Below are 23,553 nucleotides of genomic sequence, written 5' to 3'. Positions count from 1 at the left end.
TAAGGAGATAAGTTTACACACTAATGGAGCAGAAGTTGAGAGTATAGCAGGAAAAGCAACTAAAGAACAGTGTAGAATGTTGTAAGAAAAAGAAGGACCCAACCTTAATTTGTTAATTTTTTTCTACTGTATCTACTTCCATCCTTCGGTATATAAGGTATACTTACTTGTACAGACTTTCTGATGAATGAGTAACACCGCCATTTATATCACCTCTAAGTTTTGTTAAGAATGTCAGCTCATGTAGTAAGTGACCTCAAGAAATAGGTAAAAAAATTGCACACTTGTATGCTGCACATATTAGAGATGCTATGCAAAGAACTAACTGCCAACTGAGGTCATTTTCAAATATTACTAATTCAGCCATTTTCTTAAATAATGAATATGCTTCCTAATTTATACCACATTGTGGACTAATAGTTTCCAAAGCTCCCCTTTTTCATTAAAAAAGCAATTTATATGGTAGAACTTGAAAAAGCATCTAAAACCTGTTGAATTTTTATTTACTTTGAAGATCTTAGTATTATAAAAAATAGTTAAATAAATGTTATTGCTGGCTACAGCAGAGTTTTATTGTAATCAAAATATAACCCCTGAAAATTGATATTTGTAATATTAAGATTGGCAGACTTTTTGCTACAACAGAACCTGTGATTCTCCATATCTATACAGGACTTGTCAGCTCTGTGCATGCTCCCTTCCCTCCTGTCCTCCCCCCATTTCCCTTGCCAGAACTACAGTATCACTAACTTTTGGGAAATTCATATTATTTCTGTAAAACAAACTCATGCCTATTTAGAGTTACTTACTGTGCTAAAACATATGCCACAATATGGTGCAAAGGTAAGGTTTACATTCTGTATGCCTAACTACTTGAAATTTCCCAATGCAATTAAAACTACTGAATGTTTGGAATCTCACATTTGTTTGTTATTAACATCTTGATCATATTAATCAAACTTCATCAAATTATATTGGGAAAGAGATCTTTTGAGGCAATAATTTTACTTTGACACATATTTTGCAGCATCCCAGTTATATATGTTTTGATACAGTGTAATGTTGATTAATATAGCAGCGTTGCCATGACTGATTTTTTTTCTCCTGAGACATTCTGAAAAGATGGCTTCCTTAATATATACCTTAAAAATACCTTTGTCAAACCCCTTATTGACTAATCAGCCTAATGGAATTGTCAATCAACTTGGAGTGACAACATCCTTGCAATGATGTAAAAAATAATCACCTGGAAAAGTTTTGTGAACTTTTCACAGACAACACCTAGAGATATAGCTACATTATGCTGGTGCCTGAGGAGTGATAAGAATGGGATGGCTGTTATTCTGTACCATGACTGGGAGTCTGTCTCCTGAGTGAGGCTTAGACATGCTGTTTTAAACTATTGGGTGCCAACATCAATTGCAGTACTTGTGGAAAATGTAACTTGTGGGGAAAAATGCCCCATCTCCTCTAGTGCCACAGATTATAGGACAAACTTTCAACTTCATTGGAAGATGATGTTTGTTCTAGTTAAGAATAAACTTTATATAGAAACTTTTGTGAGCAAATGGCAGAGGAAAATATATTACTTTATACTTTTAAACTGTCCTGTACAATTGTAAAACCACAGGTAGTTTGTAAAGAAAAACATTGCATATTAATTATTAAAAAGCAGAAGTAGAAATAATCTTCTCACGGCAGATTGAAATTGTATAGCATTAGCGCCAGGAGTGTTTTGGGATTCACCACCTAAAGTATGTCCATTGAAGGGCACCATCAGGGTGCTGTAGATATATTGGACCAAACTGCTCACTGGTATAGCACCACTATTCATGGAGGAATTGATAAATTGCTTTGTTGAGCAAATTGTATCCTCAGATGCAGGTGGCATAAGGCTCCCACTGACTTGGATGGAAGCTGCACACATCTGATCATGGAATCTTGCAAACTGATTAGGACTTTTTGTTGTGTGGCTTTAGCCCTTTTAGGGAGCAGTCAAAGTTTTAGTTACAGAGAGAGAGATCCTCAGCTGGTGTGAATCAGCATAGTTTCATTGAAGTCAATGACGTTAAATTGATTTATACAAGCTGAGGATCTGATTGAGAAAGTAAGTAACATAGCAAAAATGGTAGGGGTGATAATCATTTTCAAAGAACATTTAATCGAAGTGGCAGATCAGTCCTATGCAGTACTTACATCCTGATTAGACATCTCCCAATATGGTCTCTCTCCATAGGACATCACTTCCCACATGACAATCCCATAGCTCCATGCATCACTTGCTGAAGAGAACTTCCTGTAGGCAATAGCTTCAGGGGCAGTCCACCTTATGGGGATTTTTCCACCCTGGAAGACATGTTAAAAACTCCGCTGTATCACTTGAATACAAAACTGCAAGTACCTTACAAAATAAATAAACAAACTCCTTAGGTGTTGAGGTTCCACGTTCTGCTGTCTGTAGACCAGACTGACAATACAATTTTGCCTTGGCAATTTACTATAAATGACAAAGAAGTATGGTTTATACACATATTGATAGAAACTCAGTTTTATCTGTAATCTTACTCACCAAACAGCACTGCTTGAAAAATATGTCACACAACAAAAGACATTTGAGATGTTCCTTCAGATTCACATAATTAATCAGAACACGTCTTTTGATTGAAAATGTCCCAAATATGAAGTTCTTAATATGTCAATATTTTCAACCTAATCCTCCAATGAAACAAAAAAGTGGTGCTAACTGTAGATGCAGGACAGACAAGCACTTCACAAAACCTATTAAACAGAAAGGAAATTATTTCCTCTACATTCTCTTTTATTTGTGATAATCTTTTTGCATCTTTTTCTGTAAATCCCTAGATACATTGCAAATTAAGTACATCTGGAATAGATATTTCCTTAGGGCATTTAATAGTTTTGTTCTGCAGCTTTCAAGTAAGAGTATTAATTTGTTCTAATTTTGATTGTTGTGTTTAGTATGTGGGTGCTGGGTGGTGGTGGTGTTAGTAACCAGTGGTATGCAGAATCTCAGATTTAGATAATCTGGTGGTCCTTTCTGGCCTTAAACTCTATGACTCTACTATTGCAAAAAGGCATTTGCAAAAATTCGATCACCATAGTTCAATTATTTACCCTCTCGTAAATTCACACTGTGGAGGTCTTTTGCATAATATCATATTTTATACGCTATAATCAGTTATATTTTATCTATTACATTTAATATCTGGAAAATTCTTTTGCCTTTGTAAAAGTAAAATGATTTTTCTCCTGATGCATTCCTTCAATAAAAATCCGTGTTAATCATCACTGATTAGAGGAGCTTCTTGAAAAACATTATTTCTTGAACATAGTGTATTAATAGTGCCTCTAGATGGCAGAATGGGGCAGTCAGAAGTGTTGAGATAACCAATCATTTTTCAATGTACAGAAAATAAAGATACTGCTCAGTGTGAATGCTATTTCTGGAAGAAAGAAAAGAAATCAATTGGAACGTAGTTTTGAAAGCTGAAGAAAACTCAGGTAATCTTTAAAAAAGGAAGCAAGTATACATTGTTAATCCATTTAGTATATGTGGAAAATTTGTCAATAACTAGTCAAGATGATGATGACTTACAATGTCACTGTTGCATCAGAAAGTACTGCATGGCAAAAATATATACCTATGGGCACCTTGTCTGAATGTTACTATTCCCTTTATAAATTGTAACCATTGTGACAAGCCAATGTGGCTAGTTAATGTCTTTATGGTTCATAAATGATTGTGGTTAAAATGCCCTTTTTTGGGATTATGACTTTTCATTTAATCACTATGGTTTTGTAAAAGACTTTGGGTGTTCAAATTTGGCCTAACTCTGTCCACACTAAAGTCAATGACAAAACTCACATTGACTTTAATGGGAGCAGAGTTAGGTCACTAACGCTGAATTGCTTTAAAAAAATATCATGCTTTATTCCATGTATTTAGTGCTATACTTAGTCATTTAGGCATTGAGATTTAAACCAGAAATGCTAGGAGTGATTTTTCCCTGGACTTTATGAGGATGAACAAAGGAAAGGCATCTTTCACTCCTACCCACATGCAGCACATGTGGCTTCTACAGATCACAGAAAAAACAGAATGTCCAACACAGAAGTTAATATATTTGGGAACTAAATTGGAAACAATGCAGGGTTGTATCAAAGTTACACAACAAAAAACTAGATAATGTAAGGGTGTTGATAAGGGTACTCAAAGGTTCTAGGAAAGTTATATGAAAATAGGTACAGGTAATCATGGGGCACTTAAACTTTGCATGGAGAGCTGTGGCGCTTGGTAGGGCCTTCTGCATCAATTTGGCAGCTAACACCTCTGGAGTCAAGAAGCCTCATAATTTTGTCAGGGTGACCAAAGAAATGAGGGAAGATTTGGAGGTATGAGAAACATTTTTGGATCAGTTTAATGGGCTATAAATCTGGCAATCCAATTGGATACTGGAATCAGAGCTTAAGATATAATCGGATGCCTCTGGGGGAACCTGTTATGGAATGCATTACCAAGGGAATCAGTGAGCACCGAGGTGGCCTGAGTAATGGGCATTGTGGGTAATAACAAATGATGTCCCGTTTGAGTTCCCCCCTCCCCCCGATATTGGTGGCTTCCATTATTTGGGCTCAGAAATTTAGAAACAAATGGGTTTGTTTTTGGTACAACATACAGGCAGTGGTCACATTATTAATTGACAATCAGCATTGGATGGTTTTGACTTTCAATCATTCCAGGCAATTGGGCTCTGGAAATTGGACTGTTACAGGGCCCGTGTTCCCTTTTTTGAGTGACTAGGGAAGGCAAAGGTGAACTAATGCTGTCTGTGATTCCAGGAGACATCAGAGCCAAGTCTGATGTTGGGATTTTCAGGCACTCTACTGCGCATTGGGCCCACAAGTGGGCAGCCAAGTTGGCAGATGGATTGCAGCTTAGCCTCAGGATCGAGGCTGCCTGCCTTCAGTGGTTTGGCAGAAAGGGCTCATTCTAGAATCAGCTCATGTCTCTTCTACACTTATTGATGGGTACGGACTCAATTTAGTCACGGAGGTCACAGATTCCATGATTTTAATGAACCTCGGTGACTTCTTCGATATAAGCCACCACGGCTACAGTGGGGGCTGAAGCCCCCTCAAGCCCAGGTGGCAGAGCTTGGGGCGCCAGTCCCCCCAACTATCAGCCCACTCCCTCCTGGTTTTTTTAGTAAAAGTCATGGACAGGTCGTGGTCTTCTGTGAATTTTTGTGTATTGCCCATCACCTGTTACTAAAAATAAACATGACAAAATCTTAACTTTATTGATGGGTGAATTATACCCCCCTAATGTCCTAGTTATTTACCTCAGGGAAAACGATTTAGGTGCCTGTAATGGAGTAAATTTGAGTCAGGATCCAGAGGGACGTGGGATGGATTAGACAGTCACAGCCACACCCGAGATTGGTTTGGTCAGAAATACTCATGAAGCATGTATGGCAGTGAGCCATCAATCTTTCTGGATGCAGCTGGCTCAGTGATTTCACACAGGGACATGTGCTACAATGTCCCGGAGGTTTTTAAGGGGTGAAGGAGTGCACTTGTCAAGGGCTGATATTGTCTGGGGAACTTTAGGGAGTGGATTAGGCAAGAAATAGATCCCCCCTGGTGCTATCTGTGTGTCTGTCTTTCATTCACCTGTGTGTCCTGATCAGCGAATGTTTCTCACTGTTCAGCAACTGAAACAGGCAAAATTCTCACTCCTCCCCACTGTGAAGTGCATAGGATTGGTTCTTAAGAAGAGACTAAATTTAACATTATTTTGTCATCCTGCCCTTTATGTTCACCATTTCTCCTCTTGTCCTTAGTTTAGTTACTCAGGCCAAATTCAGGACCTAATCTGACAACACATGTTAAAGTCAATGGAAAGGTTCCCATTAACCTACTGGATGTGCTAGATCAGGTTCTCTGGTGCTATGTGCTTTTAAACACAGCTGAAGACAAAGTGTGTTCCTGTTGACCAATACAAGTGGGTGCAATACCTGCATGGATTCTTCATGCCAGTTGTCAGGGAGGTGCATAGGAGATGTTACCACATGTGCTAACAAGTGCAGACTTTACCCTCTGCACCCAGGCCCTATTGAAGAATTCCTCTTGCCATATGTACATACATGAATGATCTGCAGGTTTTAAGGGAAGGCGCAAAAGAGGAATTCTCTGTTTCTCTTCCAACCATGGCTTTTTTGGGCGTGAGCTTATGTGCAGCTTGAGAACTGGCCCTAGAGATTCAAAAGATGCTCCTGACCCCTACATAATATAGGTATATTCCCAATTACTGACGTCAGTTAAAACAAAATTTATTCACAGAAGCTAGTATCTACTGACATCCAAAGCCCTTTTTATCTATCAGTGGCCAGAAAACAGACAGAATCCAAATACAATTCCTGAGACATCAGAACAGCAGTGAGCAATACATTATATCCAAGAATAAATGAAATTCTACTAATCTGAATGTTCAGTGTGTTAATTTAAAGCTCTATATTATGTAGGGAAACATATTAATGAATTGCTCTAATGAACATACATTTTTAATTTTGTAGACGTTTAATCAATGGAAGACATATTTATCTATCATTTATCAGCATTTGAATTTTAATGACTACTTCTGTTGTTAATTACTGAATTTTTATGTTTAGAGAAAACACAAACACAAATAATGAGTAGTTGACATTTGGATATTCATAAAATACATTTTTATATGAAATTATCAACAGAACTATGCATTCAAGTCTGAACATAGATAATGAATTTATTCATTAAAGTTTGATTGGAGGTGGAGATCTAATCAGTCCTTTCATGAATCTCATCACATATCCAGAAAATATACTCAGAAGATGTCACAGTTGTCACTTTGAATGGCATTCATACCAAAATGTGATTCTTCATGTGATTGACTTTTTAAAGAATCCGATTAGACTACCAAAACTACCTTCATTATAAAGTTTTACTGACTGGTTCCTATAGGACTGAATCAGTAGTGGCTCCTAGAGTGTGAAAATAAGAATGGAGACTAGAATCTTAACAAAATTCATGGAAGTTCATTCCCCTTGGCACATGATGTGCTCTATGTTGTAGCATTAAAGGAATCTCTTGGGCTATCTAATGGCTAAGGGAAGCAAATCCTCTTAAATTCACACAGTAGACTCATTTTACACTTAAAGCCATTATATGCATAAAGATGTATATTTCCATACTTAGTTATGTTTGCAGAATATCTTTTATGCAAAAAAGACGTTTTATTTCTTGGGAAGAACTCTGAAAGGCTGAGACCTCAGTCTGAATAACAGTCAGACTGATATGACTAAAAAGTACTATTAGCCATTCATGCATTATAGGACACACAAGCTTTAGGATACCTAAGATGATACTTCATGTTCACAATGAGAATAATAAATAACACCATTGCTATTGGGCTTTTCTTTTTAGTTTTCACCTAACACAATGTTGTACACAAAATGAGCCACCTTCAAATTAAAACAATTTATACCTTATCTAAATTTAACTACTGTAGTGGATTAATTAAAGCTGTCACAGTTTCCTAGTCTAGAAAGCCTTTACACAAGCAAGCACTTCTTTTGTTAAGAACAATGCTGCATTTTTGCCCCATCTCTAAAATTTAAAATGAGCTCAGCAATATGCTAATTTTGTGTTCCTGTAGTAAAACAGAACTGATGGTGATATTCTAATACTTATGACAGCCTGTTTTTTACTTGCTGCCTTCTGAATAGCGACAATCCCCTGAATTATTCTTGATTTTAATTCAATGCCAAAATTCCACATTGTGCTGTCAAGAACCCCTTCTAACAAGAATACAAATGCCATATTATTTATTTAGTGCATCATACAGCTTCACAACAACATGTATTGGTACAAAATTCAACACCCCTAATTTACACAGTTAGGGCACAGAGTGCTTTTATTATTATCTAAAGATAGAATTAGAATGATACATTATACAAAAAATGTCTTCTTTCCAGACTTTAAACACCTAAAAACTAAGTATGAAATGGACACCTTTTCCCAAAACATCCTCTGTCTCATTAGAGCATATGAATGGCCATACTGGGTCAGACCAATGGTCCACCTAGCCCAGTATCCTGTGTTCTGACAGTGGCCAATGCCAGGTGCTTCAAAGGGAATGAACAGGACAGATAATCATCAAGTAACCATCCCATAACCCATTCCCAGCTTCTGGAAAACAACAATCCCTGTCCATCCTGACTTATAGCTTATCTAGTCCTTTTTTGAACCCTGTTATAGTCTTGCCCTTCACAACACCCTTTGGGAAGGAGTTCCACAGATTGACTGTGTGTTGTGTGAAGAAATACTTCCTTTTGTATGTTTTAAACCTGCTGCCTATTAATTTCATTTGGTGACCACTAGTACTTGTGTTATGAGGAGTAAATAATACTTGTGGCAAACAACCAGCTCCACTCTAGTGGGTCTCACACTTCTGCCCCTTGTAGTGGGCCCAAGGAGTCACCGGCTACCCCATCTCCCCAGGGAGGTACCTGGCTGTGGCTCCCTCCTGCCGGCTGGGGCCAAGGGTTCTCCTCTCCTTTGTTCCTCTGGCTGCAGAGAAGCACCATCTCCTAGCCCCAGGAGAGTATCTCCTCCAGCTGCCACAAACCTTCTGGTAACTTCCTCCTCCTTTGCTCCTCCACCTCCCTTTAGGGAAGGCAGGGTTTAAGTACACCTGGAGTCACCCTTCATTGGGTTCAGCTGTCTCTAATTGCCCTGCAGTACTCTCTCCTCTGCTTGGAGGAGAAAGGGCTTTTGGCATTCTTGGGCTCACACCCCAGCCCTGGTATACTCTTTTGTGGCCATCTGGCCTGATTTTACCACATATCTCCCCCCTGCTCAACCCCATGGGGTTGGGCTACTTGAATCAGGTGATCGTGGCCCCATGACCGGCTGTCCGCTCGCCTCTCCCGCCATTTCCCTGTGTCAGGGACCAGGGCTTGGGTGGACTCAGCGAACATCAGGGGAGGACAATCGATGGAGTCCTCGTTCCTGATCTCAGGGTTACTACTCGTCGGGGAGTCTCCCACGGGGAGTAGGGACCCAAACCCTGGGAAGTCCCGGCCTATGAAGACTGAGTAGGGAAGTTTCGGGACAACACTGACCATTATCCTTGTGGTCCGCCCCTGAATTCCAGTCTGGACCAGAGTGGTCGGGTACAAATTGACTATACTGTGCACACAGGTTATTCCAGTGCATTTGGCCCGGGACAGCTGGTCCTGGCCAACCAGTTTCCCCCAAGACCAGGGTGATGGCACTCCCCAAGTCCACTAGAGCAGTGGTCGCTATGCCATTCACTTTGACTGGCCGGGTGTATCCATGGGCGGTCTCTGCCACCCCCACCGGGTAGACCAGGCCACAGGGGCCAGCAAACTCACCCATCCCACATTGCATGGGTTCCCCTGCATTTGGGCATTGGGCGGCTAGGTGCCCTAGCTCTCCACAGGCGTAGTACCTGTACCCTGGTCGAGACAGCCCCGTATCCATTGGGCTGCTAGGCTTGGGGTCAGAACCCTCCCTCCCCCCCCCAGGGTCCCCAAACCCCCTTGCGGGCTCATTCTCCAGTGCCCCTTCTCTCCAGCATGGGCTTGCCTACTGCTTCGGGAGTCCGAGCCCTTGGGCCGGGGAATAACCTCCTGTTCTGAGGCCTTTCTTCCCCGGCAGTCTGTGAAAGTTCCCTGGCTGCCAACTGTCTCTCGACAAGGGTGACCAAGTCATCATAGAAGATGGGGTCAGTCCGGCTAACTCCTCCCCATGCACACACAGGTCTGGCGGCAGCTCCCTCATGAACCTGTCCAGGACAAAGGTCTCAGTAACCCTATTCTTGCTGTGGACTTCTGGGCGCAGCCATTTCCGTGCCAGGTGAATCAGATCGAAGAGCTGCGACCTCGGCACGTGGAACCTCTGGGCCCAGGTGGCAGTCGTCACTACTAGCCTTGCGAGGATCTCTGCCTTCAGTTGAGGGTAATTGGAGGCAGCTGCCTCTGTCAGGTCGTAGTAGGCCTTCTGGGCCTCCCCACACAGGAATGGGGCGAGAATGCTGGCCCATTGATCTCAGAGCCAGGCCTCCCGCAAGGCTGTTCTCTCAAAGGCGAGCAGATATGCCGCCACATCATTGTCTTCTGTCATCTTCTGTAGCCAGCTGCTGGCTCTTAGAGGGCACAACCCCTCATGGCCACGAGCCACGGCTTTCAGCTGGCTCAACCTCTCATAGGGTGGTTCGGTCCTGTGCTGCCTGGCTAATCAACAGTTGGTTTGTCTCCTGCTGTAGTCACACTGACTTTTGCTGGGCAGTCATCTGGACCCGCATAGCCTCCTGCTGGGCAGCTGTGGCTTGCACCAAGGCTTTACCACATCCTCCATCTAGGGAGTGGGGTGGACTAGAACTGCCCTAGTTTAAGTCTACTGCAAGATCAAATCCCACTCCTGACACCACGTGTGGCAAACAGCCAGCTCCACCCTAGTGGGTTTCACACTTCTGCCCCTTGTAGTGGGCCAGGGAGTGGATGTTTTCAGAGAAATAGCCACGATGACTCCAAGAGCTCTTTCTTGAGTGGTAACAGCTAATTTAGACCCCATAATTTTATATGTATAGTGGGGATTATGTTTCCTAATGTGCATCACTTTGCATTTATCAACATTGAATTTCATCTGCCATTAAGTTGCCCAGTCACCAAGTTTTGTGAGATCCCTTAGTAACTCTTCGCAGTCTGCTTTAGACTTAACTATCTTGAGTAGTTTTGTATCATCTGCAAATTTTGCAACCTCACTGTTTACCCCTTTTTCCAGATCATTATGAATATGTTGAACAGTACTGATCCCAGTACAGACCTTGGGGGACACCACTATGTATTTCTCTCCATTTTGAAAACTAATTCCTACCCTTTGTTTCCCATCTTTTAACCAGTTACGGATCCAGGAGAAGACCTTTCCTCTTAGCTCAGTTTACTTTGCTTAAAAGCCTTTGATGAAGGCCTTTCTGAAAATTTAAGTACACTATATCCGCTGGATTATCCTTGTCCACATGCTTGTTGGCCCCCTCAACAAATTCTATTAGATTCGTGAAATATGATTTCCTTTTACAAAAGCTATGTTGACTTTTCCCCAACAAGTCGTGTTCATCTATGTGTCTGATGATTCTGTTCTTTAGTATAGTTTCAGCCAATTTGCTTGGTACTGAAGTTAGGCTTAACTGCTTGTAATTGTAATATTATTAATTTAATATTTAAACAGTGTTTTGAGATCCAGAAGAGCAATGTAACAGTAAACTATTCAGAGCTAAGCCACTGTTGCAGCTACAGCACATTATGCTGCAATGCTGAAGACCAGTTTACTTTTGCAAGCTCAAAATTACCGACTGCCTGATGGGGAGACATCAAGAATGGCAGAGAGGGAAAGAAAAAAGTGTGCTAGCTGCCCTGCCTTTAATATTTCATGCTAGCCAAGTCAAGAAGTGATATTGATGAAAACCTTAGACAACAAGAAAGCAGAGGAGATTTATGAACTATTACATATCTTAGAAGACATCAGTATACATAACTATCCAGAAACCAAACTTAGTGGCTTAAAACCAGGATATGCTCAGTGTTAATACTTATATCAGGTTGTGCCTATTTCTGCTAGAATGGCTCCCATGTCTCCTTGAGTTGGTAGATCACATAAAATCCCTGTCTGCAGGGTAAGTGGGGGTACTCCTAGCTGACTCCTTGTCTACAGAATCTCCCAGACATGTCTCAAACAATAATAACAACAAAAAAACATGGTTAAATATACACTTGTCTCAATTATATTGCTCTGCAGAAGATTTTGTTGGATGAGGCCTTGCCTACCTATGACCAGAGAAATAGAATGAAAGGCCCTGAGAATGAAAGGAGTGCAAAGCCTCAGTGAGGGAACTGAAATTTAAAATACTGAATATAATTCATCATTCTATATAAAAACCTCATCCCACTTTACTGGAGTGGTGATTTTATTGGAAGACATAGATCTATCCACATTTTTCATACAAGAAATCAGTTTGGTCATCTTCAGTTAATCTCTAGAATCCCTACTGGACATTTGTCAGCATCCCCTAACTGTAATTTAAAATCATTAAGTGTTATTGACATTTTTCTCCAGAGAGTCCAACTATTAGAATATCAGGGAAGCAACTTGTTAGGACTGCAAAACTGTTCTGGAAAGTTTCCCCAGTCTGACAACATTATGACTAACTTCAGCCAGTACTGTCAATCATTCATTTTCATGAGAACTGAAATAAATAAAAAAAATCCCCAATCTAATTTTAAAAAAAGATTGGATTTTTTTTTAAATCTCAAAGGAAGTGCCATTTTATTTCAAACATCGTGCTAACTTAAAAATACTACAGTTGGGTATGTGGAACCTGATGCTTTTTTTTTTTTTTTTTAAAGTTGGCCATCCCATTTTTGTCTTAAAAATAGCAGACAACTTCTTAACATAAAATAATTATTCTAGCAAACGTCTTGTTAACTCTAGCAAACATCTTATTAACACTTACATTATGCATGTGTGCATGTATGAGAGGAGGAAAACTGTTTGTGGATGGAAAGAGTCGGCTAGCAGGTACTACTGTGAGGCGTGCCATAGAAACACTAAAGATAGAGAGATTGGAGGTTCTCACATTGATCACCAGAACACTTCCTGATGAAGTTGCAGTGTCACAGTGAGAAGGAAGCATAGTCTTGTGGTTAAGGCATGGAATTATTATTACTCATGACACATTCTAGTCCCAACTCTATCACAGTTTTCCTGTTTGACTTGGGGCAAATAACTTGATCTCTCTGTGCCTCAGTTTTCCAAATGGAGATAAAAATACTTCCCTACTTCACAGTGGAGGGACTGAGTCCAAGAGTCTTTGCCTAGAGATCAGCAGACCACTAATTCTTCACCTCACAGAAAATCTAAAAGCTTTAAAAAGGTTTTCTTTCTGGAATAGGGCAGCATCTGCATCTGGGGTAGGGGGAAAGAGGGCTGCCACTCTTTTTGCTTCATTCTGGATCGTTCTCTTTTGTGCTTGATTGGCTAATATTAGTAGATGAATTGGATTACAACAGGGCTGGAGGTTGCAGTACACCAGATCTCAGTGATGAAAGCAGTATCGAGTGTCTCTGAAATGAACTGATGAAAGCAATATTGAGTGTCTCATCTGAAATCAGCTCGTAGATGGTGCTAGTTTTGTTGACAGCTGATTTGTTATCTAGCAATAAGAACTTGAGGCTGTTTTCATCTGCCACCCTGCTTGCTGTGGTTCCAGCTGAGGAATTTGATAGATGGTTGTTTTTATGTCCTTGGTTGTAGAGCTTTGCTATAGGATGGATGCATATCAATTAGTCCTGCTGATATAGGTCCCGATTCAAATAGGCACTTATGTACGTGCTTGAAGTGAATGGGACTACTCAAGGGCATCTTAAAGTTAGGCATCTACTTAAGTGCTTCATTAGATTGGGGTCTCAAACAGAGGCAAACCATGTCTCATGAACATCAAGAGGCATGCTGGTGGAAGGGCACTGCTCCAGCAGCAGTGCGTGGAGGCATTATAACTGGTAAAGCCTTAATTTAACCAGAAGCACTGTGTGCCATGCCTTTACCAAGACCCAGCTAACACTCCCCCCAGCTCTAACAGCACGGGCATGTATGTAGAGCTAGTGAACACAGCTAGGATTAACAATACTGGAGACCGAAGCCTTCTATCAATAGAACTGGTACAACCTGGGGAGCAGCAAGTTTCCCCAGAATACCCCACCAATGTGCCATTTTGCTTTCTTGAAGGCCATCAATACTTTTGAATTGGTTCTTTCTAAAAACGAATTTTATTCTTTTTATGAATGAACCTTTGATTGTTCTCCATCTTCAGCTCAATGAAATAAAAAAATCAAACTCAAAATATCTATCTCTCTTCTCAATATTAAACATTCTGTCACATTTTCTCGCACATTTTTCTATACAGTAAAAAAAAATTCTCATTAGTATTTCCTTTGTACCAAATCACTTTAACATTCAAGAAAAATCCCTTCCCTTTTCTGAAGCATTGACCTTCATTGAGGTTGAAAGATAATAAAAAGTCTGATAAAAATGCATATCTTTGACCCTCAAAATTCATATAAATGCCAGGATAATGAATATTTTTAAACAGTTAAATCTGTCCTGCAATCATATTTTCTTTACAGTACAATTTAACAAGCTTTATAAAATGGCAAAGATACAACAGACTATACAATCTGACTGGCCAATAACATTTCCAACATGTTTGTACATCTAATGGGACAGCAAGGGTCATACTTCATTAAGTAAGGAACCCTCTTTGACAAAGTGTCCATTATTTTCCATTCATTTGAAAAATATTTCTTTCATTTTAAAATAAATAAAATAGTAGAGATGAGAGAATGAGGAACCCATAGTTGGAAACCTGGTAAAACTTCCAATGCTCTAGAATTAAAAGGCTAGCATACTTTTCTGAGGGAATGAGACAGAAACACATTTAACTTTGAAAAAGAATGTTTTTTTAAATCTGTCCACACACACACACACACACACACACGTTTTGCAAAATCTCTATCCCAATCCTGCTCTAATGGAAGTTAATGGCAGAATTCATTGATTTTGATGATGCAGGATTAGGTCCTAATATTTTAGAAAGTGAAGCCTTACATTTTTCTAGGATTAAATTGCGCTAGTGAATGTCACAAATTCAGATGCTTTAATATAAACAATGGAGAAATCCTTTTCTTTTCAGAAATCAAGTTTCAGAAGCACCCTTCTCTACCAGATCAGATTGGAAACTATAATACCACCTGACAATACTGGAAAAATGGTATTTTCTTGAAACACGAATATTTTTGCAAAGATAACTCTCTCTTCAAGTAGCATTAATTTCAAGCTGTCTGCAATCTCTGTCAGCACAACTCAGATTACAGCAAGCAATTTCATGAAAGCTACTCCTAGAGAGTCCTTCACAACCTGTATGCCCAAAACCTACTTCATTCAGACAAGTTGTCTTATTGAAGTCAAGAGAGTAAGCTGAAGAGGGTTTGTTCTGAAGTTACATTTGAATCAATTGTGTACAGGGCCACTTGTGTTCCATGATTCTGTGACCATGGAATTTGCTACAGAGTCCACTCCTTACTGTAGAATTGTGCTCCAGAATCCAAGTTCTCATTTGTAAAAAACGTTACTAGCCCTTATGATTGAAAACATGCATGAAGGCCCTGATTCTGAAATTATACCTATGCAGATTCTCAATGACTTCATTGGGGCTCTTGTGCAACTCTGATTAAACTGCATTAAAAAGGCAAGAAGAAAAGCACAGGGCAGTCTGCAACATATCTTTGATGCTTGTATATACGAGCTAGGATTATGGGGAACAGGCAGGATGAACTGTAAGTCATGGTATATGAAGAAAATTATGACTTAATTAGCATTACAGAGACTTGGTGGGACAACTCCCACCAGCATTGAGGGATTTGGCTTGTTCCAAAAGGATAGGTACGGGAAAAAAGAAGGAGGTGGTGTGCTGTATGTCAAGAATGTATACACTTGCTCCGAAGTCCAAGAGGAAGTAAGCACCAGACCTACTGAGAGTCTCTAGGTGAGGATAAAAAGAGAAAGTAACATAGCAATGTTATGGTGGGGGTCTATTATAGATCACCAGATTAGGAAGAGAAAGTGGATGAGTCATTTTACAAGCAGGTAACAAAATTAGCTAATACATATGAGCTAGTATTAATGGGAGATTTTAATTTCCCTGATATGTGTTGGAAGACTATTACAGCAAAACATAACATGTCCTGCAAAATCTTAGCATGTGTAGGAGACAGCTTTCTGATTCAAAAAGTTGAGGAAACAACTAGAAGATCATCCATTTTGAATCTGGTCTTGTTGAGCAGGGATGAATTAGTTTTGAATGTGAAGATGGTCGGGAACTTGGGAGGCTGGATAGCCTCTGTCTTGGAAGGTTTAGATACAACAGATCCTGCATCTTGACATGGGGCTACACTAGATGACCTTTGCAGTCCCTTCTAATTCTATGATTCTATGATTCCAAAATCAGGGCCCCAGTGTAAACTGAGATACAATGCTGTCTGCCTGAGTCTGTACACAGCCTGAAACAACAGCTCTGATTTGTATTAACTGCTTCATTCAAATCAATGATTTTTTAACTGAAATCTAAAGATGACAATTTAAATATCAATATTAATTATTTCACCACTGATGATTTTAGCAGAAACATCTAGCTATTGTGCATAACCGTCAGTTCCCATATCTCAATAATTTCACCAGCTGTCCCCTTACCTTTCTGCCCTAACACCCAAATCCACCCCCCACTTCCCTCAGATTCTACAAATGCAGTTATAAGTTGTCAATATAAAATTTGCACTGTACTGAAAGCTGAATATAGAGGACAGAGTAAAATAAATTGAATTTAAATTCAAAATTAACACTAGGGCTACTGTAGTTACTGCATTATTCATTTTCATTTTAATTAATTCAAAACCTTCATTTTTTTATTTAAATGAAGCTGGGACAGAATTTCCAGTTGGCTGTGCAAGAATGCTGCTGAATCCAGGCACCTGAGATACAGAATTTAGATGTAGTTTGCTCCAGAGTACACTGTATCTTGCTTATCTAATGTTTCTCCAGACCTTGATTCTAGAAATGGGCCAGAGACATGACAAAGAAGAGGCTTGTGAAAGTTCCAGTGTTGTAACACTGCTAATAATGATGAGAATTACTGCAAGATTAGTGTCATATAGATTCTAAGTATTCTATCACTTCGGATTTGCACCTAGCTGGAATCAGGAAGTACAAAAGAGAATTCATATGGAGTATTTAATAAAAGAAAACCAAACTTTTCTGAACATCAGAAAATGTTCTGTTCCAATTTCGGTGAAGGATCTGATCACTTCTCATTTTAACCTGAAACAGTTTGTCAATTCCTCAGATTACATTCAGTTCATATGAATGTAATGTAAGAATTCATCAGAATCAAATACATCTTGAAAATAGAATAAAGAGAATTATTTTGTATTATACATTATTTTAAAAATGCACTTTTTGTTGAACTTTAAGAGTTCTATTTAATTCAGAATATTTTACTACAGGCTGTGTTGAGGCAAGACTATGTAAACGTTAATGGCTGTTTAGTGAGTCATGAGAAATCAGTTTGTTGGTCTCAGTCTAGTTGTCTATATCACAAAAGACACCAAGAGTGGGCACTAATTTAGTACTATTGTTGGAAGTCTCAGCACAAGAACAAGAACAGACTGAACATAGGGACTGACTGACTCTCAGCTTTTCCTGTTCAGTGTTTGCAGAATACTAATGGGACAGTCGGAGAAGGCTTGTACCGCTATTGCTGCTTCATGGAGAGATGATGTTAGTTTCTAGAACCTTCACTCTGACATATTCCACCAGCAATAAATTCACTTTTATGAAAAAGTTACAAACTCTACCAGGTTGCTGGAAACTGTTATCATTTAAGTCTCATGTCCCAAAGTGTATGCAACTCAGTGGGAAATATTAATATATAGTATTTTTTCTTATTTTATTGTTGAAATATTCTGCTTTGGAGAGAGATATGTTGGACCATATTTAACTCCCTGGAAAATCCCTGGAAAAATGATGAAGCAGATGCTCAAGTAATCCATTTTCAGGCACTTGGAAGAGAGGAAGGTGATCAGGAATAGTCAACATGGATTCACCAAGGGCAAGTCATGCCTGACCAACCTAATTGCCTTCTATGAAGAGGTGATCGGCTCTGTGGATGTGGGGAAAGCGGTGGATGTGATATACCTTGACTTTAGCAAAGCTTTTGATACAGTCTTCCACAGTATTCTTATCAGCCAGTTAAAGAAGTATGGGTTGGGTTATAAAATGGATAGAGAGCTGGCTAGATCATTGGGCTCAACAAGTAGTGATCAATGACTCCATGTCTAGCTGGCAGCCGGTCACAAGCGGAGTGCCCCAGGGGTTGGTCCTGGAGCCAGTTTTGTTCAACATCTTCATTAATGATCTGGAGGATACATTAGATTGCCCCCTCAGCAAGTTTGCAGATGACACTAAGATAGGGGGAGTTGTAGATAACCTGGAAAGTAGGGATAGGATACAGAGTGACCTAGATAAATTGTAGGATTGGGCCAAAAGAAATCTGATGAGGTTCAATAGGGACAAGTGCAGAGTCCTGCACCTAGGACGGAAGAATCCCATGCACAACTACAGACTGGGGACCGACAGGCTAGGCAGCAGTTCTGCAGAAAAGGATCTGGGGGTTACAATGGATAAGAAGCTGGATATGAGTCAGCAGTGTGCCCTGGTTGCCAAGAAGGCTAATAGCATATTGGGCTGTATTAGTAGGAGCATTGCCAGCAGATCGAGGGAAGTGATTATTCCCCTCTATTCAGCCCTGGTGAGGTCGCATTTGGAGTATTGTGTCCAGTTTTGGGCCCCCCACTACAAAAAGGATGTGGACAAGTTGGAGAGAGTCCAGCGGAGGGCAACAAAAATGATTAGGGGGCTGGAGCACAAGACTTATGAGGAGAGGCTGAGGGAACTAGGCTTGTTTAGTCTGCAAAAGAGAAGAATGAGGGGAGATTTGATAGCAGCCTTTAACTACCTGAAAGGGGTTCCAGGGAGGATGGAGCTAGGCTGCTCTCAATAGTAGTAGATGACAGAACAAGGAGCAATGGTCTCAAGTTGCAGTGGGGGAGGTCTAGGTTGGATATTAGGAAGAAGTTTTTCACTAGGAGGGTGGTGAAGTACTGGAATGGGTTACCTAGGGAGGTGGTGGAATCTCCATCTTTGGAGGTTTTTAAGCTGCGGCTTGACAAAGCCCTGGCTGGGATGATTTAGTTGAGGTTAGTCCTGTTTTGAGCAGGGGGTTGGACTAGATAACCTCCTGAGGTCCCTTCCAACTCAGCTGGTGTCAGTGCTATTATATAGCATAAATGAAAGTAAACAAATTACCAAAATACTACAAGGAAATGATGTGAAATACTAGTTTGCCACTTAAATATATTAGATGCTGCTGAGCAATGTTTCTGTGATGTTTCTGTTTGGTTCAATGACATACTAATATAGTCCATAGATCACTGCAGTGTGTCACGTGCAAATTCTTGAATAATAGGATAACCATCTGTTTGATGATGAATAGTTTGGCATAGAAATATGATTAAGTTTTGCTGTAGATAACCAGGCAGTACTAAATCTCTCTCAGATATTTGAATGAGGGCACAGAGTGACTTTTAGTTTGTATTTCACTATCATCCTGCCTGATGTTACTGTACAGGGCTAGATCCTCAGCTGATATACAAAATGGTAGCTCTATTTAAGTCAATGGGGATATACTGATTTACTCAAGATGAGGATCTGACTCATAGTTCTGACAGTAACAATGTTTCTTACTATTGTACCTCATAGGCCCAACCTTCTTGAATTTCTTTTAAGTGCCTTGAGGCATTTTAATATGAAACCATACATGAGTCTGGGATATTGTTGGTTCTATAAATCAGTTGAATCTACTGGCCCTCTATGGCTGCATAATCTTTTGAGTAATACACTATCAGGTTATCTTTCCCTGGTGATACATCATAATAAATCATCATCTTAGTGATGATAACATAACAACAATAACATATTAGCATAATTTATCATCACTGTACATTGCTCAGGGGATACTTCATTGTATTATATAATGTCTTAGTTGTCACTTTGGTGATATATTGCAATAAGAAATCAAAAGAAAAAACCATCATTTTGATGAGGTTCTACTCAACATTAGATAGTATTATCCAGGGATAAACAGACCTCAGGGATGTTTTAATTTGACAGAACGTTGCAATACAAAGGTCAGAAGGCACATTTCATAATAAGAGATATGGTACTTTTCTGGTACCAAAAATGCCATTGGTACTAGATTAGTTTTCCTTTATTTTAAGTAGCATTTATTTATAGAAATTGTTGCACATCATCTCGGGCAGAGGTCAATGATGGTTTCGCTTACCACCAATCAGTTTCATATAAAAAGACCTCCGCCAAATGTGCAAACTTGTTTTGGCCTTTTCTAAAGGGCTCCTGCAGAGAGATAAGAGGTATTTTGATTTTCTTACAGTAACCACTTGATTCAAAACAACTTAAAATGTGCTAAGGATGCTTATTTTTCCTTTAAAAATTGAACACAGTGCTAGATTAGCAATGACAGCTCCTTTTAACCATATGTTCATGGGGAGAATGCTATTTTAATAATTCTTAGCTGAGAATTGTATTCTTAGCATTTGGACTTCATGCAAATAAAGCATGTCCATCTGGCTAAACTATGTCAAAGTTGGCTAAACTCTTGCTTTAGGACATGGGTGCCTGGCAATGATAGGCTTATATAGGCAGCCTGAATATATTATAAGTGCAGCTTCTGTGGGCAATCTCTTTTCTGTGCTATAAAAGAAACATATGGTCTCCATTTCTCCTTGACTCATTCATCTGTTAACATTCATGTAATGAAAAAGAAAATGGATTTAAAGGTTCTTCTGGATGGCAGCAAGATGATTTAGGTTCCAATGGTTACATGGGACACCTACTAGCACAACTGTGTCTAAAGTGTGTGCAGGAAAAGTCATTCAGTTATTAGCACCAGGAGAGGAGGTAAACCAAAGGGATTGAGCAGAGCACAACAGGATAGGAAAACCAATTCTCATCATGTGTCTGTAGGCAGATAAGACTTTATATTTGTTTTGCAGATTAGAAAATTGGTTGCCCCAGCTTTTGGGTTGTTATCTTATTCTGTCTGATAAATTAAGATGAAATATTGCTGTTGCTTCAACTGTGTAACATTGTTTTTCTGTGTTCCGCTTGCTCCATTCAGGACTGTTGTGCCAGGGCTTCTCATTTTTTTTTCTTTTTCTTTCAGTGTCCGACACTTGTTCTATATGTTTAGTTTTGACATTTGTTTCACTAGAAATTAAAATGTTATTGCCACCATCCATCTATGATTGAGTAAGAACTGAAATTATGCAATAAATTATTTCAAATTCCAGTAAAATTCTAATATCTAAATATAGTGGATAATGTCCATCTAGTTGGAAATCTAGATCTGATCATATGGAAGCAGTACTGGACTTCTCCACTTTTACTACCTGCTGTTCAGGGGTTCTTTAGACTTTGTAAATAAATACATTTTGTTCCTATTCCCTCCAGTAATGCCAACCCAAAGCATTCAAAAAGCATGAGAATGGCCCCAAAATTTTAAGTTCTTTTATTTGCCTTCTGCTTGTTGAGTCTTTAAGATCACACTCAGGTCATATTTTCAAGCTTTTCTCTGCAATCATGAGGACTAGAAACTTATTTTTTTAAATGAAAGCTGAGATTCTCATGTAATCACATGACTCCAGGAACTGGGGCTTTAAAGAAAAATCACCAAATATTACAAGATTCATGATAAAATGGCAAGAGTTGGCAATACTGCCACCCTTTAAGACAGTTAAGAATAGCTTGATGAAGGCAGAAGGTATCTACACTCAGGCCATTCATATAGAATCTGTATCAAGTCCTAGAGTGTGTTTTACTGCATGTGTGTCTGTGTGGACTTGTTTTGATTAAGTTTGTCCTTAAAAACTCACATTCAAAGATGGTAGTGCTACAGACCAATGAGACTATTCTATGAAGAGCAATATATACTGAAATGCAGGTGCCTGGATGGTTAAAATCTTTGTTAAACATGCCTGCCCACTGATATTTGACATGGGGTAGTATATAAATATGATTTTAAAGTCAACAGCTGGCAGAGGACCTTCTCCTTTCCCTCCTTATTCCATATCTATATAGAATGGTCTAGCAAATCGTTAATTTGTATTTTGCCCTAATGGTCCAATTCCTTTTCTCTATTACTAGGTCACTGTGTGGAATCAAAGCATTGAAAACATGGGAATGGTGGTTGCTGTAGCCCAGTGACACAGGCTTTTCTCCTTTATTTTAGCCTCAAACAACAAGGGATCATCTCCTTGAAGAGCAAGAGAAACTTAAGTCAACATAAATCTATCATGAAACAATGTGCCCACAAATTTGCCCGTCAATCTATTTAAGAATGCCTGCGATTTGGACTACACATCAGGCGTTGACTTGTCATCTATTTGGAATAAGTTTTTGGAATAAGACAACCAAAGAATAATTTTGGATCATTGACTCCAGTGCTCTGGCCAGATAAGCAACCAGGATTCTTTTGAAGTAGCTCAGGGTTGCCTAAAAGACCTCAGCAAGAGCTTGATGTTGCCATCTTCTAAAGGGACTTTGATAATATTCTGAAAGACACTTTCACATTAATTCAGATTTCCTCTTTCCACTCAGCGGCTCCGCTCTATTGCTCTGTTCAGCACCTTCCCTTTCCCCATCCTTGAGACAGCTCAGCTCTCTTTGCTCCACACTCCTACTCAGCCTTCCTGTCACCCTTCTTTTTGAATGGCAGCTCTATGTGGTCCTGCCTGATGTTGCTCAGCACACCCCAGTGACCCTGTTGTCCTTGTTCAATGGGCAAGAAATCTGGCACTTTCCTTTTCCAGATATTGCTTCTATTTGCTCTGGAATTCTGGGAAATTGGATTTTTCTCAGTTTCTTTAATAAAGAAACTTGTGCACTTACCCTAAAAGGTTAGTAACTACTATAAAGGGTATATAACTTGACAGATAAATGATACAGCATGCTATATCTCTTAGCGTGTGGCACAGTGAACAACAAACTGCCCAGAGGCGACGTGTGTATGTGGGGGGTACGCAGGGTCATGTGCACCCCTAGATATCTGCCAGGATTTGTAAGTCCTGCCCTGAACCCGACTGCATATCTCCAGAACCTTTAAATTGTGTCCCCCCCCCACTATCAACAGTTACATGTCGTCTCTGAGACTGCCAGTGTACTTCACTCGAAGAACAGCAGCCCAGAGTAGCTAACAGCTAACTGTCCTCCCTTCCCCATCCAAGTCATTCTAATCTGTACCTTCTATGCAGCTCCCTATGTTGGGAAAAACCTTCCCAACCTGGTTTCCGATGCTTCCAATCTACTGCTCTTTAGTTCTTCCTCAAAATATGCATTTTTTGTAAACCCCGTTATACAGGACTTAAATTCTCAGAATGTATTTCCCGGAGTACTGGGGCTTCTGCCCCACAGGAAGTGCTTGGCTTGGGGCTTCTGCCCCATAGGGTGCACTGGGATTTGGGGCTTCAGCCCCCCGGGAGCCACCAGGACTATTTACCAGAAAATGTTTTGCTGAAATTCATTAAACTACATATAGTTCATTTTTTGCAATAATACTACTTGGTACTTTTCTGCTAAAGGGTGCTTTACCAGCCATAAATAAATACCCCTCATGAGACCCCTTTGAGAAAGGTATTAATTCCATTTAACAAAAACGAAACCAAACACAGAGGTTAAAGGTCTGACTTTCAGAGATGTTGAGCACCTGCAACTCCCAGTGATTACAGGTGT

At 39.8% G+C, this 23,553-nt stretch overlaps 1 protein-coding gene across 1 annotated transcript in view; it reads right to left on the bottom strand.

Annotated features, from left to right (window-relative positions):
- The window catches only part of EPHA6 (EPH receptor A6), a 709,227-nt gene that overhangs the window by 20,566 nt on the left and 665,108 nt on the right, over positions 1-23,553 (bottom strand). Inside the window, exon 14 of the mRNA XM_067546257.1 lies at positions 2,197-2,346. Coding sequence (XP_067402358.1) covers positions 2,197-2,346 — 150 coding nt within the window. The remainder of the gene's footprint in view (positions 1-2,196; positions 2,347-23,553) is intronic.

The sequence above is a fragment of the Emydura macquarii genome, unplaced genomic scaffold, assembly GCF_026122565.2.
Source record: "Emydura macquarii macquarii isolate MOO-44397 ecotype Brisbane River unplaced genomic scaffold, CSIRO-AGI_Emac_v2 contig_1119, whole genome shotgun sequence".
NCBI lineage: Eukaryota > Metazoa > Chordata > Testudines > Chelidae > Emydura > Emydura macquarii.
This window is presented reverse-complemented; position numbering and strand designations above follow the sequence as displayed.